This window comes from Notechis scutatus, chromosome 14 (assembly GCF_049901735.1).
Source record: "Notechis scutatus isolate UNSWTSFEM ecotype Mainland chromosome 14, rNotScu1.2, whole genome shotgun sequence".
Classification (NCBI taxonomy): Eukaryota; Metazoa; Chordata; class Lepidosauria; order Squamata; family Elapidae; genus Notechis; species Notechis scutatus.
Genome location: NC_142022.1, coordinates 10,967,664 through 10,982,201, shown reverse-complemented (window position 1 = coordinate 10,982,201; position 14,538 = coordinate 10,967,664). Strand labels below are relative to the sequence as shown.

Sequence of the window (14,538 nt, the reverse complement as noted above, 5' to 3'; positions counted from 1 at the left end):
TCCTCCTGGGGGGGGAGGGGGTCAGGCGGCTTGCGGGGGAGAGGGAGGGGAGGGTCGGGTCGCCCACCCAGGGAGACCCCTCCCCCTTGCAGGGCCCGCTGCGCCCGCCCGCCCTGGGGGCTGCACGGCTCGCCCGCCCGGCCCCGGCGAGGCCTGCTGCGGCGCAAAGCCCCGGGCTCGCCCGCCCCGCCGCCCCGCCGCCTTGCCTGCCAACCACGCCGCCGCCGGCCCTGCGGAAGGGGCAGCCGGAGGGAGCCGCGCGTCTCTTCTCGCTCGACAACCGCCGCCTCCCTCCGCCCGCCCGGCCGCTCCTTCGCTCGGCGGCGGCGGCGGCGGCTGCTGCTGCGGCCGCCTTCCTCCTCCTCCTCCTCCTCCTCCGGCTAATCCCCGCCCTCCTTCCTGCGGGAGGCTTCCCTCTGCGGCAGGTGGGAGGGGGCTCCCCCGCCGCCCCCTCCCGGCGCTGCTGCAGAGGCGGAAGCCCCCACGCCACCCCCTCCGACGCACCGCCCTGGGCTTTCCTGGTGGTCTCCCATCCCCAGAGGGGCCGGCTGCCCCTCCCTTTCCTGGGCAAAGGGGCTGCTACTGAGCCACTCCGTTGGGAGCGGGGTGGGGGCGTTGCTCCTTCCAGAGGGGCCCCTCCAAGCGAGGGCCTCCCCCTCCCCCTGGCCCAAGCAACCTCATTCTGAACCTGGGGGGAGGCTGGATTACAACACCCAGCAGCCCCAGCCACCTGCCCCCTCTGCTCCCCAACAGGCTGACCTGGGGAATACCTGACTGCAGACCAGGCCAGGGAGGGGCTGGTGCCAGGAGAGGCCACACAGGCAGGAAGCGCTCCTCACGGTGGGCACCTTCGGGGGGGGGGAAAGGGAGTGTTTCCCCCCACCTTTCGAAGTGGAGGTAGGGGGGCGGCTGGGGGGGAAATATCTTCTCCGTTATAATTGCTATAATGAGAGCGGCAAGTCTCTAATAGGAGGCTGGCTGAGGAAGGGGCATTGCGTGTGTGTGTGTGTGTGTGAATGCTGAAGAAAAGGGGATCCAGGCAGCCCCCCCCCAATCTCCCTCCTCCCTGGATTTCATTTATTCATTCATTAATGTGATTTTTCAGTACCCGAACCTCATCACTCCTGCCAATGCTCTTTATTTATTAGCACAACTTTGAACAGGGCAGAAGTAGAATCTGAGCCCATCCAGGTCGTCTCCGCGTTGCTAATTATGTTCTAGATTATCCTGCCGTTTTGCAGAAAAAGGTCCTTAAAGCATTGCAATCCAAAGTATTCAGCAAGGAAAAGAAAGTTAAAAACATCATGAAGAAATGGGATTTTTCTGTCCCTCTGGCTTATATTGCAGGAAGTCCCATCCTTGGCAGGCCGCCTTTGCTGCCCCCCCTCCAATCATGGTTTCTGCTTTGGTGTCCCAGATAAAGAGGCGGATGCCCAACTGAGGAGTGAGATTTCCCGCCCTGCGTGGCCCGGAGGCAGCGGAAGCCTGGACGGAGGCTGCCGGGAGGTGAGGGCAGGGCTGCCCACAGCTGCCCACACGCCCTCTGGAGCAGGAGGTGCCTCCTTGCAATAGAGCCAACCGGGCACCAGGGGCTGCTGGTGCTTTTCCCTGGGCCGGGACTGCCAGGACCTGCGCAGAAAGAGCCACGGGGAGCCCTCTGTGCGCTGCGTCCAGCACTTCCGTTCCCCCAATGGAGGGCGGCTCCTCCACGACTAAGGAGCCCTCCTGCGCTTGGTTAAGGAAAGCCCGTTTTCATCCCGGAGGCTGTGAACTGGTTTTCGGCCAGTCTGGGTCTCCTCAGGGGGACCACCAACCCCTCCTGTAGAGCCTCTTTCTGGGGCAGTCGGGGCAGTCATGGGCCACCGGTGGGAGTCATGCCCAGCAGTTGGGGGTCCGTTTTGGGGGTCTTTGTCTGCCTCTGGAGCGGGGCTCTTCCTACCGGGGCCTCTGCAACCTGGCCTCGGTGGTGGAAGAAAGGGCCGGAAAGGGGATCGGGGCCCTACCCGCCTGAATGAGGGGTGAAGCGGGGAAGGGCCCCTGCAGGCAGAAGCTGGTCCTTGGCGCTCAAACCAAGAGGGGTTACTGAAGAGGCAGGAAGGTGGGGTGGTCCGGGGGCCTGAAGAGAAGAGAAAGGAGGGTGTACGGGGCACAAGGCCAGAGCCGGCCAGAAGCTCCTTTAATTCTTTAAACAACTAGAAAGGGACAGCAAAGCTCCCCCTCCCGCATGCCTGAGCAAGGGGCAGCCCGATCGCGAAGGATTGCTTCCTTGCTATCCCTCCGGAGGGAGCAGACGCAGCCAGAGAAACGGCAAAACTGTCCTTGCCTTAGAGCAATCCTTCTTACCTGGGTACAAAGTTAATTCATTAATAATAAACTGAGCCTGTTTACTCAGAGGTAAGCTTGGCTGGTGCCCACGCTGGAGCAGAGCCAAGGCTGCCCGAGAGGCCGAGATCCTTAAGCTGCTGAGCAGCCTCCGTGATCAACCTTTACGGAGAGCAACCCATTGCGAATAACAGCGACCATAACAGCGACTCCTCTTTACAGAACTGTAGGGAGGGGTGGTCGCTCTTGTGGGGATGCCATAGGTTGACCCCTGGGGCAGGAGATTCAGTCTCAACCTGGGGGGGGCTGGGACCCCCTCCTCCTTTGGCGAGGCCCAGGCAGTAGGGAGACGGCTTCAGAGGGCATTACCATGCTTATTCCCATTAATTGGCCGTGCCGAAATGCACAGAAATTACAATGGCCTCAAATGGCCTTGTTCCACCGCCCTCCTGAGATGCTTCACAATATTTAAATTAGGACTCATTCTGCCTAGAATTAACCAGCTGGCTGAGGATCCTCTCTACCTTTTACGAGCTCCTGGAAGGATGTGCCCACAGACACAGTGCCCACCTTGGCCATAGCTGGAACCGGCCGCTCTCTCCTCCCCCGGCTGGCCCTGGGAGAGATAAGGGCCAACGCAGGGTAGGCTGGCTGGGCTGGATTCGGCCTTGTACGTCCCGCCAGGAAGGGCTGGGCCTGCAAGACAGAGAGGAAGGTGAGGCAGTCCCCAGGTTGCTCTTCCTGAAGCCCCCTCCCTCACCCCCTTACCTGGCACCCAGCAGGAGCCTGGGGGAGATGCAGCTCCCTCCAGGACCTTCCATAATGCACCTTGCAAACCAGGATATATAGCCTGGCATGAGGGCAAATAGAAGGGACCCAAGTGCCACTTTGACCTGGGGAAGATGCAGCCTCAGGGAAGCGGCTTTGGTAAAGTAACCCCTTCCCCAAATTGCCTGGAGCCCTTCCTTCCAAGCTGGGCTTCCTGGGAGGCTGGCTGAGGCTGGCTAGCTGCTCCCAAAGGTTACTGCAGTTGCCTCTCCCCACCAAAGCTTTTAATCCAGCAATTCTTCCCATTTCTGTTTTCCCACTTCAGGTCTGTCCTACTGTTTTCCTTGACCCTCTAGTGCCTAGTCACTTTCCCTTCCCACTTTAAGGCACTTTGGGCCATTGAGAGTTGCAGTGCATACAAGAGAGAACGTGAGATAATTAAACCACATGTAGAAGATGAAAGGCGTGTGATAACAGCCCGAACCAGAATTGGTTGCTGAATTACAGATTGCTTTTCCAAACTAAGATGCAAAGATAAGGTTTAAACCTTTGAAATATAAACCACAAAATAACGAGAACAGAAGCATGGTAGAATGCAACCCTGTGTCAGCCGCCCCTCCATTCAAAATCCAAGAAAGAAGCCCTTAGAGAAGGAGGTGCGAGGAAAGGATTCGTTAAGGAGAAGGAACACGGAGTCCTACTAAAGGCCGGTTCGCAACGGTTTTGGAGGGCAAAGTGTTTGCGGAAGCATCGGTCATATCCCGAAGGTGCCCAACCTTATCAGCCTGGTCTGTATGTAACTCGGTTTGGGATCCGAGTGCAGCTGGTGCTCAAGGAAGACCATTCCCCATCGTGAGAGGGTTCCTGGGCCCAGGACAGCCACTTCTGGAAGGATTCTGTGTGAACTCAGCTGCTGCTGAGTCCTGCCCTCTTACCCGGCTGCTTAAGGGGTCAGGGAGCAAAGGAGGCATGGAGAAGAGCCCCCAGTTTGGGGGGCTCCAGTGCAGCCCATCTCCACATATAAAGGGAAATTAGGGTCAAAGAGGGTTTTAAAATCCAGATTGTGCACAAATTAATCAGAGGGGTAAATTCTATCTCCCTTCAGGAGAAAAAGTTTCCCCAGCCTTGCGTGTTTGTGGCCCGGCCATCTCCATCCAAGGATGCCCCAGCAGCAATGGAAGGTGTGCAGCCTGCGGTGGCCCCCTTTGTGATGGAAGGGATGAGCAAAGGCACCCGTGGGCCCTCCAAGCATTGGAGCAGGCTGGAGGCATGTCGGGCGTCAACCGTGGGCATAGCAAACTCGGAAAGGGCCGCTGGCACAAAGGAACCACATACACATACACCTTCCAGACGGATCCAGCTTCCTTCCTTCCCGCTTCACACTTTCCCTGGCCTCCGATTTGGGGCACCGGCAGGTTCCAACAGGTGGTTTCCGCATGCATAAGTACAGGTTTGCCTTGCCAGCAGAATTCCAGTTGAGCCGGCCTATCTGGCATGCAGGAAGAGCTGGGAATTGGCTGGCAGCCTCTTGCCGGCTCTCTCGCTCTCAGCCAAATCCCCCCCCCGCCCCCAATCTGCTTAGCCCCACTGAGCCGAGCGGGAAGGTCGGGGGCTGCATGTCCAAAACCTCTTACGTTGGTTTCATCAAGCTGACTGCAGGACACACAAGGCTGGCTCTGCAGCCAAGGGGGAGGGGAGGGGGGCTGGCAAAAGCTGGGAGGGACCCTCCCTCCTACCTACACCTTCTGTGTAGCTTATTAGCTTTCCAAGCTGTCCTGAGCTGAGCTGATTAAGAACAGGCTAATTAACTAACAGGGACGGCCAGCCAGGGGCAGAGGGATACCAGAAGGGCAGGTGCTTTGAGGAGGGGGCGTCTTCTCACTAAGGTGCCCATCTGTTGGCCAAGCTCCAAGAGAGGCTGTTGCCTCTGCCAGGGATGGAAGCCACCTTTGGGGAAATCTCCCGACGGAGGAGAGGCAGCTGGATCGGGCCCTTTCAAAGAAGGCCATTGGGACCTTGCTCCCCAATGGCCGAAGATGCTTGCGACCATCTGCCCAGGCCCCCCACTTCAGGCTCCGGTTCCACTGGGAAGCGGCATCTCAGGATCAGCAAACCAGACAAGGGAAATTTGCTCGGAGAAGCCGGCACCCGATCCAGGGAAGGGTGGAACCCCAGCACGCCTCTCTGGACACGGTCACTGCCCCAGACTGGCAGGCGGAGGAAATTGGGCTGATTGAAGATGTGGCAAGGAGTTTCCAGGAATTGCCACATCCTGCTTGGGAGAGAGGCAGCCCCAAACTCTTGCCGAAAGGCGGCTTGGAGGAAAGGGGGAGCTGGCACAAAATCTTGCTGGATTTTTTCCCCTGGGTTGGGTGTTTCCAGAGCGTGATACCTACACAGCTTTCAAGTAATAAGCCCAGCCCAGCACCATGCTTTCCGGAGGCGGAAGGAACAGCCGCTGGGCCAGGATCTGCAGTCCAATCCTATCTGGACGTTGCTCCCGGATCCAGTTGCCTTTCAAGGCCGGCGATGCTTGCTGGAGGGGAAGAAGGGGCCACTTTGCCCAGACCTCGGTGCTCCCGAGAGGCCAGCGAGGCAGCGCAGTAGGGAGACCTGGCCTTTCTTGGTTTCCCACCCACAGCACCCCAGGAAGCCTTTCGGCTGCCTCTTTTGAAAGACCTGCAGCCCGAGGCCGTTGGGAGGGACAGGCGGAACTGGCTGTGTTGGCGCATTTGAGGAGGAGCAGCTGAGCCAGAGGCGCTTTCCATGGCCCAAGACAGGAATCCTGCGAGTTCATGTTCTTGGCCCACTCGGCTGTAGCCTGCAGGGGAAGAGGCCGCTGCGCTCCTGGTGGGAGCCTCCACGGAGGGCATTTAGGAGATGGAGCAATGGAGCCAGGATGACCCTGGGAATTTGTTTATTGCAGGGTTTTTATTTTTTGCAAGTGTACAAAGTTTGTTAGCCTGCAATGGGAACGTGGCTCACGGCATGCGGCTGTGTTTGAAGCGTCCCACAGCACGGCTGCAAAAATGTGGGTATCGGGGTGGGAACCAGGAGACGGCTAGGAAAGGAACCAGGGTGCTGAAAAGAGGTGGGGAGCCCAGGAGAAATCTGAGCACCCAGTTCTTCCAAGCCGAAGTGGCGTTTCCCCAGCTGTCCTCTGTGCAACCCTGAAGCCGCCCTGGGTTTGTGTCCCTCTTCACCCGCCTTGAGGAACCTGCCTGGGAGCCTCCTGTGACTCCCTGGGCGACGGGCTCCCTGTGGGCAATTAGGCTGCAAGCCGTGCTGAAAGGAAGCCGTTCCCTGCCCTCCTCCCGCGAGAGGAAGCGCCAAAGGGCGCTCCAGGGAGGGAGAGTGCGTGAATCACAGCCATCCCAGGTGGAGGTTTCCTCCTCCGGAGGCCCACACACGTCACTTCAAGTGGCAAAGCGGTGGCACCCGTGCCCATCCTGCCACCACCCCACAGGCTCTATCCCACTGGCCCTGCCCCGCTGGCCTTTGCCATGCAGAGCTCTGGATGGAGCAAGGGCCGAAACTGGCCTGGACCGAGGGGCAGTGGGAGGTGTGGAAGGGAAGGTTCCTTGAGCTGCTGGGACGAGACCCAAGGTGATCAGGGCACAAGATTGAGCCATCTCCCAGGTCAACGGGGCCTCCTCACCGGAGCTGGCTTCCTGGCTGTCAAACCCTCACCAAGGAAGCCTCGAACAAGCACCCAGCTGCCTTGCCTTTCCCCTTACAGCGCCTGGAACTGGGCGGAAACATCCCGCAAGCATCAGGCCAGGAAAGACTGCTCGGCCTTGCAAGGACCTCCGGTGGGGTGGAGGGTCCACCTCTGTGGCAGAGCCCCCCGTCCCCCAGGCCTCATCCGTGGGGAGGCCTCCACGTGGCGTTAAGAGCCCCCCTAGCCCCAAGCAGAGGGGCCCGGCCCCCTGCGCTTCCGCCTGCCTCGCTGCCTCCTTGGAACGCAGGCGCCAATTCCAACACAGCCTCAAAAGCAAAAGACGGGAGGGACCCCAGCAAGCTTACTTAAAAGGTTTATTTAACTTTTTTTTTTTAAAATTTGAGGTAAAATATTTCATATCAACTTCCATAACAAAATACAGAGCTATCAGATACCCCTGGAAAAAATATGTATATTATACATATATTTCTATAACATTACATCATATATATAATATATATGCAAAGGTGGTTTTTTTTTTTGAAGACTTTATAGAAAGTGGAACGTCTAAAGGCACTGCACAAAAGCATGAGGACTACTTACATTGTTTTTAGACACATTTTTAATCCTGCTTTACATGGACAAATACCTCAAGCTATGAGCTGCTGCCCCGCTGTGTTTAGTTCTTCAGTCAGGGCCATCTCATGGAAAAATGTTTTCTTTTTTTAAAGGAGTGATCAGTAAATACTTTGCCACTTTTAACACTCTAAAGTTGAAAAAAAGTTTTCTAAGAAAATAACCTAACGGGATGCCCCTCAAACCCAAGACCGGATCTCCCCTCCTTAGCCCACCGCATCCCTAAGGCGCAAAAGGGAGACAGAGCAAAGCAGGGGTAGAAGAGCAGCCCCCTCCCCCCGAGGTAAATTCTTCCCATCCGAGGGGAACCCAGCACACTGCCTCCCCCCCCTCCCAATGGGGAGGCTAGGGGTCTGGATCTAAGGCCCCTGGCCCTCAACCCTGGCTTCCCTGCTACTTGAGACCCCCCAACTGAAAATACCCTTGCCCAGGGCATTTGCTCAGCCTTTAACAGCCAGCATCATCAGCAGCAGCCCCTCCCCTGTTCACCCCAAAGGCCTCCCTACAATGTGCTGGCAAGGGAGGGAGGCCCCCGGGAGGGCCCCCCTGGCAAAAACCCATCTAAGGTTTTCTATGGCTACAACACATCAACACCATTTCCCAAAAGTACAAACGCCTCTTTGATCAGCGGCAGACGGGACTGCCCCCTCGTGCCCCCGTACAGCGGCTTCAGTTTTTGGCACAAGGAGCTGTTTGGGCTGGCAGCCCCCAACCCGCTGGGGAAGGAGGCAATCCCGGGGTGCCAGTCCTCCTGGAGCCCCCAGCCCAGCCCTCGCATCCCTGAACAGGCACCGCAGCTCTCAGCGCAGGGGAGCCCCCCACCCCCAAGGCCCGGAGGCAGTGATCGCAAGGGGGCAAGGGGGCCGGCCTCCAACCCCCAGCCCTCCCTCTCCCCAAAGAACACCAGCCCCCACCCGTGACCCCCACCCCTTCTGGCACTTGGGTTCAATAGAAGGAAAGAGCAACCCCCCAGGCGAAGAAGGCCTTCCACGTTTCAGTTCCTGAGTTTCGGGGCCACGGCCAGCCCCCTCCCTCCGGGGGAAGAGGACCCCCCGAGGCTCTAAGGCTGGGGCATGCAAGGGGAGGAGCTTTCCACCAGACAGCAGACCCCCCCAGTGTCCCCCCCATGCAAAGCCTCCTCCAGCAAGTCCCCAATGGCTTTCTTGGCCCAATGCTACAAGTGAGCCCGACGGAAGCCTCAGCCGCCGGAAAGGCCGGGCTCCCAGCCTCATTGAGAGCCTTCAGCCCCGCCGGCTGAGGCCACCAGCCCCCCGCCTCCTGGCCTACTCCCCCACATGAAGAGCAGGAGGGCCAGGCAGCCTGAGCCCCCAGCCGGTGGAGAAGGCCCTCCCAGGGCCACAGTAAGGCAGGCCCCCAATCTCTCTGTCCCGGCCCCTCCCCAAAGACTGGAACTGAGGGGAGGAGGGAGGGCTGCTTTAAAGGCACCTGGGCCGCCGGTTCCCTTCCCATCAACATCCCTGAAGGTTCAAGAGCAGAACCTGCCATGGCTTCTTCTACAGTCAAAAAGGTTCCTTTAAAGGTGAACCCCCCATTACGCCGCCCCCTCCACCATTTCTGAAGGTCGCTCTGCAGGCCGCCATCCCAGCCCACGGCTTGTCTCCCAAAATGCCCACTTCCAAAACTGAAAGACAGTGCAATGTTCCAGCCCCGAATTCTCCCTCCCAACACATCTTCCTCCCCGGACGGGAGGCACCGTCTGGCTCTGACCAGGAGGAGAAACCCCCTCCACAAAGCAACAAGAGAGATTCAGACAAGCCGCCCCAGCTACCAACCCCCCAAGAGAACCGAGGGGGGCATCGGAGGCGCTGTGGCTGCGTTGGCCGAGCAGAAATGGCCCGGGGGCTTGCAAGCCAAGGAGTGCCCCACCCTCGGGACATGAAAACTGCATTTCACCTGCAATGCGCACGCGGGCACACGCAAATACACACACACACACACACACACAAAAGCAACCCCCCACCCCCGCACGTTTAGTGAAGCCCTCCTCGCCGCCCTCCTGCCCCCAGCCAGGAAAACCTTGCTACATTACACTCGGGTGGCTGCCCCACAACCCCCCGCCCTAAGTATCCACCGCAGCCTTGGGGGCCAGCAGGATGTGGGGCGTGTCCAGGCTGCCGGCCCAGGAGGGCTTCCTGCCGGGGTCTCCTCGGGGTCTCCCGCCAGCCGGTCCCGTTCCCAGCGACGCTCAGGCGCAGCTTGGGGGCATGAGGGCGTCCTCCCTCTTCTCTCCGGGGCCCCCGGCTCCCCCTGGGCTCCTGGGTGGGGGGCTTCTCAGCGGCCCCTTCCTCTTGCTTGAGCTTCTTGGCCAGGCCGGGCACCACGGAAATGCCCGGCCAAGCCGGGGCGGACGGGTGCAGGAAGAGCGTCTTTTCCCGCAGCAGCTCCGGGCATTGGGGTGCAGGGGCCGCGGCCTCGTTCTCCTCCCGCCCGGCCGGGACCCTCTCGGAGGAGTCGGTGTCGCCGGGCTCCTCCGCCAAAGGCCTCTCCAGCTTGATGCGGGGGCCCGGCAGAGACTGCCCGCTGGCCCCCTCGCTCTCGTGGCGCTCCCGGTGTTTGCGCCCGGCGGGCGGGGGCTGCAGCTTGATGGGGAAGGGCGGCTGCTCCTCGGGGGCGGCTGGCAGGGCAGGGGCGGGAGGAGGAGGCCCGGGTAGCGTGGGAAGGTCCGGGGGCTGAGGTGGTAGTTGAAGACGGAGCAGGCCTGGGAGTGCAGGTAGTGCTTCATCTCCTCGGGGCTGAAGGAGAAGCAGCTGCTGCCGCCAGGCGTGAAGGGGCTCATGGCCGAGGAGGGGCTGTAGGAGAAGAGGGTGGGGGTCAGCGACAGGGCAGGGGAGAGGGGCACGTTGAGCACCCTCCCGCGGGGAGGGAGGGGCGACCCGCCAAAGGGGCTGTGGGCGTCTGGGTAGAGGCCGGCCCGGCCGAAGATGGGCAGCACCAGGTCCGACTTGCGCTTCGGGTGGTCGGCGGTGCCCGGGGCGGCCACCGTGTTGCGGGAGGCCAGGATGTCGACCCTGCGGTGCCAATCCGGAGAGCCCCCGTCCAGCTCCAGCGCCGGAGACGCCTTCTCGTCCGCGCTGCCATTGCTGAGCGCCTCCTGGCCTGGGGGCCCCAGGGCTCTGCCCGAGAAGCAGCCCGGCTGGGAGTCCTCGCTGGGCGACTGGCCCTCCAGGGAGAAGTGGAAGCGGGACGAAGCCGTGGGCACCGGAGGGGCGCTCTGTGGCACGGCACCTGGCAGGGAAGAGAGGAGGAGGAGGCGGAGTCAGGGGAGGGTCCCCGGAATACAAACCCACCCAAGAAGTGGGGCTGGTCAGGGAGCCCCGGCAACTCAGCGACTGGGATCCAGGCCTGGGGACGCAGCCCGGAGGCCCAGGAGAGGGTCTGCCCAGCCCCTCCCTCCCTCCCTCTGCTGCTCCCAAGGGGAGGGGTCTTTCTCAAAGGCTCGGGTCTGGCCCCCTCCCCTCCCTTAAGAACGAAGCTGCAGCCAAGGCCTCTCTTTAGCCAGCCCCCCCGCACCCCCAAATGACGGAGCACCTCAGGGGCCAAGGACCCACTCCTGCCTGCCGCCCCCAACGCCGGCCCTCTCTGGCAGAGGAGGGCAGAGAAGATCCTCCTGGCCTTGCAGCTCTCTCCCTGCTGGCGGTGGAGACTCAGCCGTGGCCCCCTCCCCTCCTCCTTCCCGAGCAGGGCGGGGCCTCCACCTCCCCGGGCAAGAGGAAAGACAACAGGCTGTAATCCCAGGGCAGCCTCCAGCCGCTCTGCTCGCCGGGGAGCCTCGGGGAGCGCAGGGCGTGGCCGAGAGACATCAGGGTGAGCAACTGCCCGGACTTGTTCCTGCACTTGTCCAGGCCACGGGAGCGCAGCCCTGCTCTGCTCTCGAGGCCCGGCTTTCGGCTGAGGGCTGCCAGATCACGTGGACGGACCCCCTCCAGCAAGGAGCATTTGCACCCCCCAAAAGGCAGAGCTGCTAATCCAAAGAACCAGCAGGCAGGAAGAGAGGAAGGCAAGGACTCCATCGGGCCCCCTCCCCACAGAAAGGAGCTGCTCTTTGCCCCCCTCCACCGGAAGGCCGAGGGACGGAGGCGGAGGGGAACCCTAACCCGTGGCTGGGGCCCTTTCAGGCTCTGGGGGTCACTTGGGGCAGAGCCGCTGGACTCGCCCTCTTCCCAGCCACACCCAGCACTGCCCAAAGCGTCACTCCAGGAGACCGGAGCTCCTCTGCCCGGCCCAGTTCCCACACCGGGGAGGGCGTCTCTCGTGGCTGCTTTTTCCCCCCAAGCCCAGGAAAAGCGGCACTGTAGGGCTAGCGGCTGCTGGGTCCAACCTTCGCTCCGCCAGTGGCCGAGCCCCTAGTGTGTCCTTACAACCAGAGGGGGGAAGGACCTGCCGTGGAACCCGTTGCCGGAGAAGTGCTTGACAAGGAGAGCAGGCGGGTCTGGCAGCGCCAGGAATCAAGGGGCACTCGGCGAAAGGGGGAAAGCCAAAGGCGGCGAAGAGCCCCTCTTCAGCTGGGGGGAGGAGCCACGTGCCCAGCCAGAAATGTTTGGGGTCACGGAGAACAGCGTCCAGCTGCCCCCCACCCAATTTCCAGAGGCCAGGCATTTGCCCTCCTCAGCCAGCCTCTTCTGCAGGGAGCGCGTGGGACTGTTGCCAGCCAGGGTCACTCACAAACAGAGCAAATGAAGATATTCCTCTCACCAACCCATCAGGCCTCCCCTCCCCCAAACCGGGCCCTGCAGACTGCTCACCGGTGGGGCAGATGTTAAGGAAGGGGTAACTGGGCATCACCAGCTTGTTGAAGTTGAACTTGTAGGTGAACCTCTTGCCTTTCGTCTTGTGCAGGATCCGCTTGTTGTAGTAGTACCTGCCGAGGGAGGAAAGCCGTCCGTTGCTCTCCTTGGGAGGCAGCCAAGTAGCAGACCCAGCCCTTCTGTCCGGCCAATACGGCCTTTACACCCAGGGAAGTATTTGCCCCCCACGCACCCCCACAGAGAGGGAGGGAGATGGAGGGAGGGAAGAACCCTGCAAGGTACATTAGATTTCCCCTCCGTTACGCAAATGCAGGTGGCGCCTCCTTGCAAGGGGCAGAGGGCAGAAGGCTGGCAAGGGTGCTCAGCCAAGCCTCAGCTTCCTGGGAAGAAAAACCAAGGACGTACCACCCAGGCCACCAGCACTCACAGCTTGGCACCGAGTCAAGTCTGTTGCTCTGCCAACATAGAGGGTGGGGCACGGGGAAGATCCCAAGAAGGCAGCCAGGGGACGCCAGGAACTTTCCGGAGTGGAGTTCAGACCCCGGGAGTTTTTTTCACACAGGTGGCTCCTTGGCCACAAAGACCCGCCCAGGAAATCTATCCCCAATCAGGATCCAGAACTATGGGGAGCCTGCAGGGATGTTGGCGCCAGACTCGTGGTGCGCCAGGGAGCGTGCATCAATGAGCTTCAGTTCTGACAAAGGCAGGTGGGCTTTTCCAGCCAGCCTCAAGAACCCAGTGCCCAAAGACACCGGAGGACAAGTCTGCTCTCCCGTTGTCTCCCGCTAAAGATGGCTGGCATTCCCCTGGCCGGTCAGGGTCAGGGATCACGGAAAAACTTAGATCCATCTACGCCCGCAGGGCTGCCTTCCAGGGCCTCGGGTCAACCTCCCTCCTTCTCCACCAGCCCCACGCTCACCTGAGAGCCCGGCTCAGCTTGTCGTAGTTCATCTGGGGCTTGCATTTCCTCCGGCCCCACAGCCGGGCCACCTCGTCCGGGTCCTTGATGACAAACTCCCCATATTCGCCCTGCTGCCAGGCGATCACGTGCCGGAACTCCTCCTTCTGCAGCAGCTCCAGGATGAAGTGCCAGAGCTGGATCTGGCGGGAGCCTGGGCTGGATTCGGTCTTGTACGCCCAGTCAGGGAAATGGTAGCCTGGAGACCACAAAGCAAAGCCAGGGGTCAGAAAGAAGGGACCCAACAATCTCTGCCCCTCGCTGAGCGGTGGAGAGGAGGCCGCCTTGGCTGAAAAACCATGGGAGTAGAAGTCACCCGTGGTTCCAGAGGGCACAGCCGCTGCCACACTCTCCGGGGCCAGAGCAAAGAGGCTCCCATCTCCTGATCCCCCAGCCAAGGCCTTGCCATCTTTGCCGGGGACACCGGAGCCCCCAACCAGCCTGCCCAGAAGCCGCCTCACCTCCTCCTCCTTCTGGTTTCTCCACAATGGGACAGCCTGCCTTCATGTCTCTGCTCCTGCTGCAAAGGGGGCCGGAGGCAGGGGGGAAAAGGGAGGGGAAGCAGGGTTACCTCCCGGCACAGGCAGCGCACCCTCTCCTTTCCCACAAAGCCAACCCGGACTTTCCCTGCTGCTGCTGCTGCACCTTTTATCAGAGCGGCCATCGCACCCCACCCAGTTTGGCTGCCGACTGTAAACACGGCGCTGAAGATCAACACCCGAGCGGCTCCCGGGGCTGCTGACACGCCCGCGGGAGGGAGAGAGGATTTCCTCGCCGGCCGCTCCGAGCGGGGAGGAGGACGGGGAGGAGGGAGAAGCATCCGCTTCGCGGGGAGAAGGACGCCTCTCCTCCTTGCCCGGCCCCAGCCCGATTCCCGGTCCCAGCCTCGCAGGCTCCGCTTCTGCCCAGCGGCCTCGTCTGGGAGCCCGGAGGAGCAACTCCCCGCCGCCCACCAGGATGACAAGCGGGGGAGCCGGGCCGGACCCCGCCGCCGGGGGAGGCCGGGCGAGAGGCGACCTTCCCGCCGGCTTCCTTCCTCCGCCACGCCCGTGTTTGAACAGTGAAGTCAGCGGGGACAGCGCAGCGCCGGCGGCGGCGCCTCCTGCCCTCTGGCCGATCGGGGGCCTCGAAGGAACCGTCTCCCGCTCCGCCCGCGGGCCCCGACGGGGCGGCGGTCTCGGCCGGGGAGCCGCGGATCCGGCGGTCTGGGAGCCCCGGGACCCGCACCCGCCCGGACTGCCCGAAGAGCCCGCGCGGGGCGAAGCTCCCCCGCCCGCCGGCCGGCCGAGCAGAGGCGGCCCTCCCTCTCCCCGCCAACGCCGGCCCCCTCCCTGCCTCCCCGGGGCGCGGAGGACGGGGATGCCCCGAGCGCCCGGGAGGGGAGGATGGGGCCCGCAGCGCCCGCCGCCCCCGGCCGACCAGCGCCT

The 14,538-nt window shown here is 61.7% G+C and overlaps 1 protein-coding gene across 1 annotated transcript; it reads right to left on the bottom strand.

Annotated features, from left to right (window-relative positions):
- Positions 1–9,446: 9,446 nt before the first annotated feature.
- LOC113424288 (ETS variant transcription factor 3) lies at positions 9,447–13,919 on the bottom strand. Its single transcript, XM_087943395.1, is given in 8 exon segments — positions 9,447–9,547; positions 9,550–9,654; positions 9,657–10,013; positions 10,016–10,633; positions 12,151–12,266; positions 13,073–13,310; positions 13,573–13,631; positions 13,757–13,919. Coding segments are annotated over 7 exon segments (1,560 nt in total). The 5' UTR covers positions 13,619–13,631; positions 13,757–13,919; the 3' UTR covers positions 9,447–9,467.
- Positions 13,920–14,538: the final 619 nt, after the last annotated feature.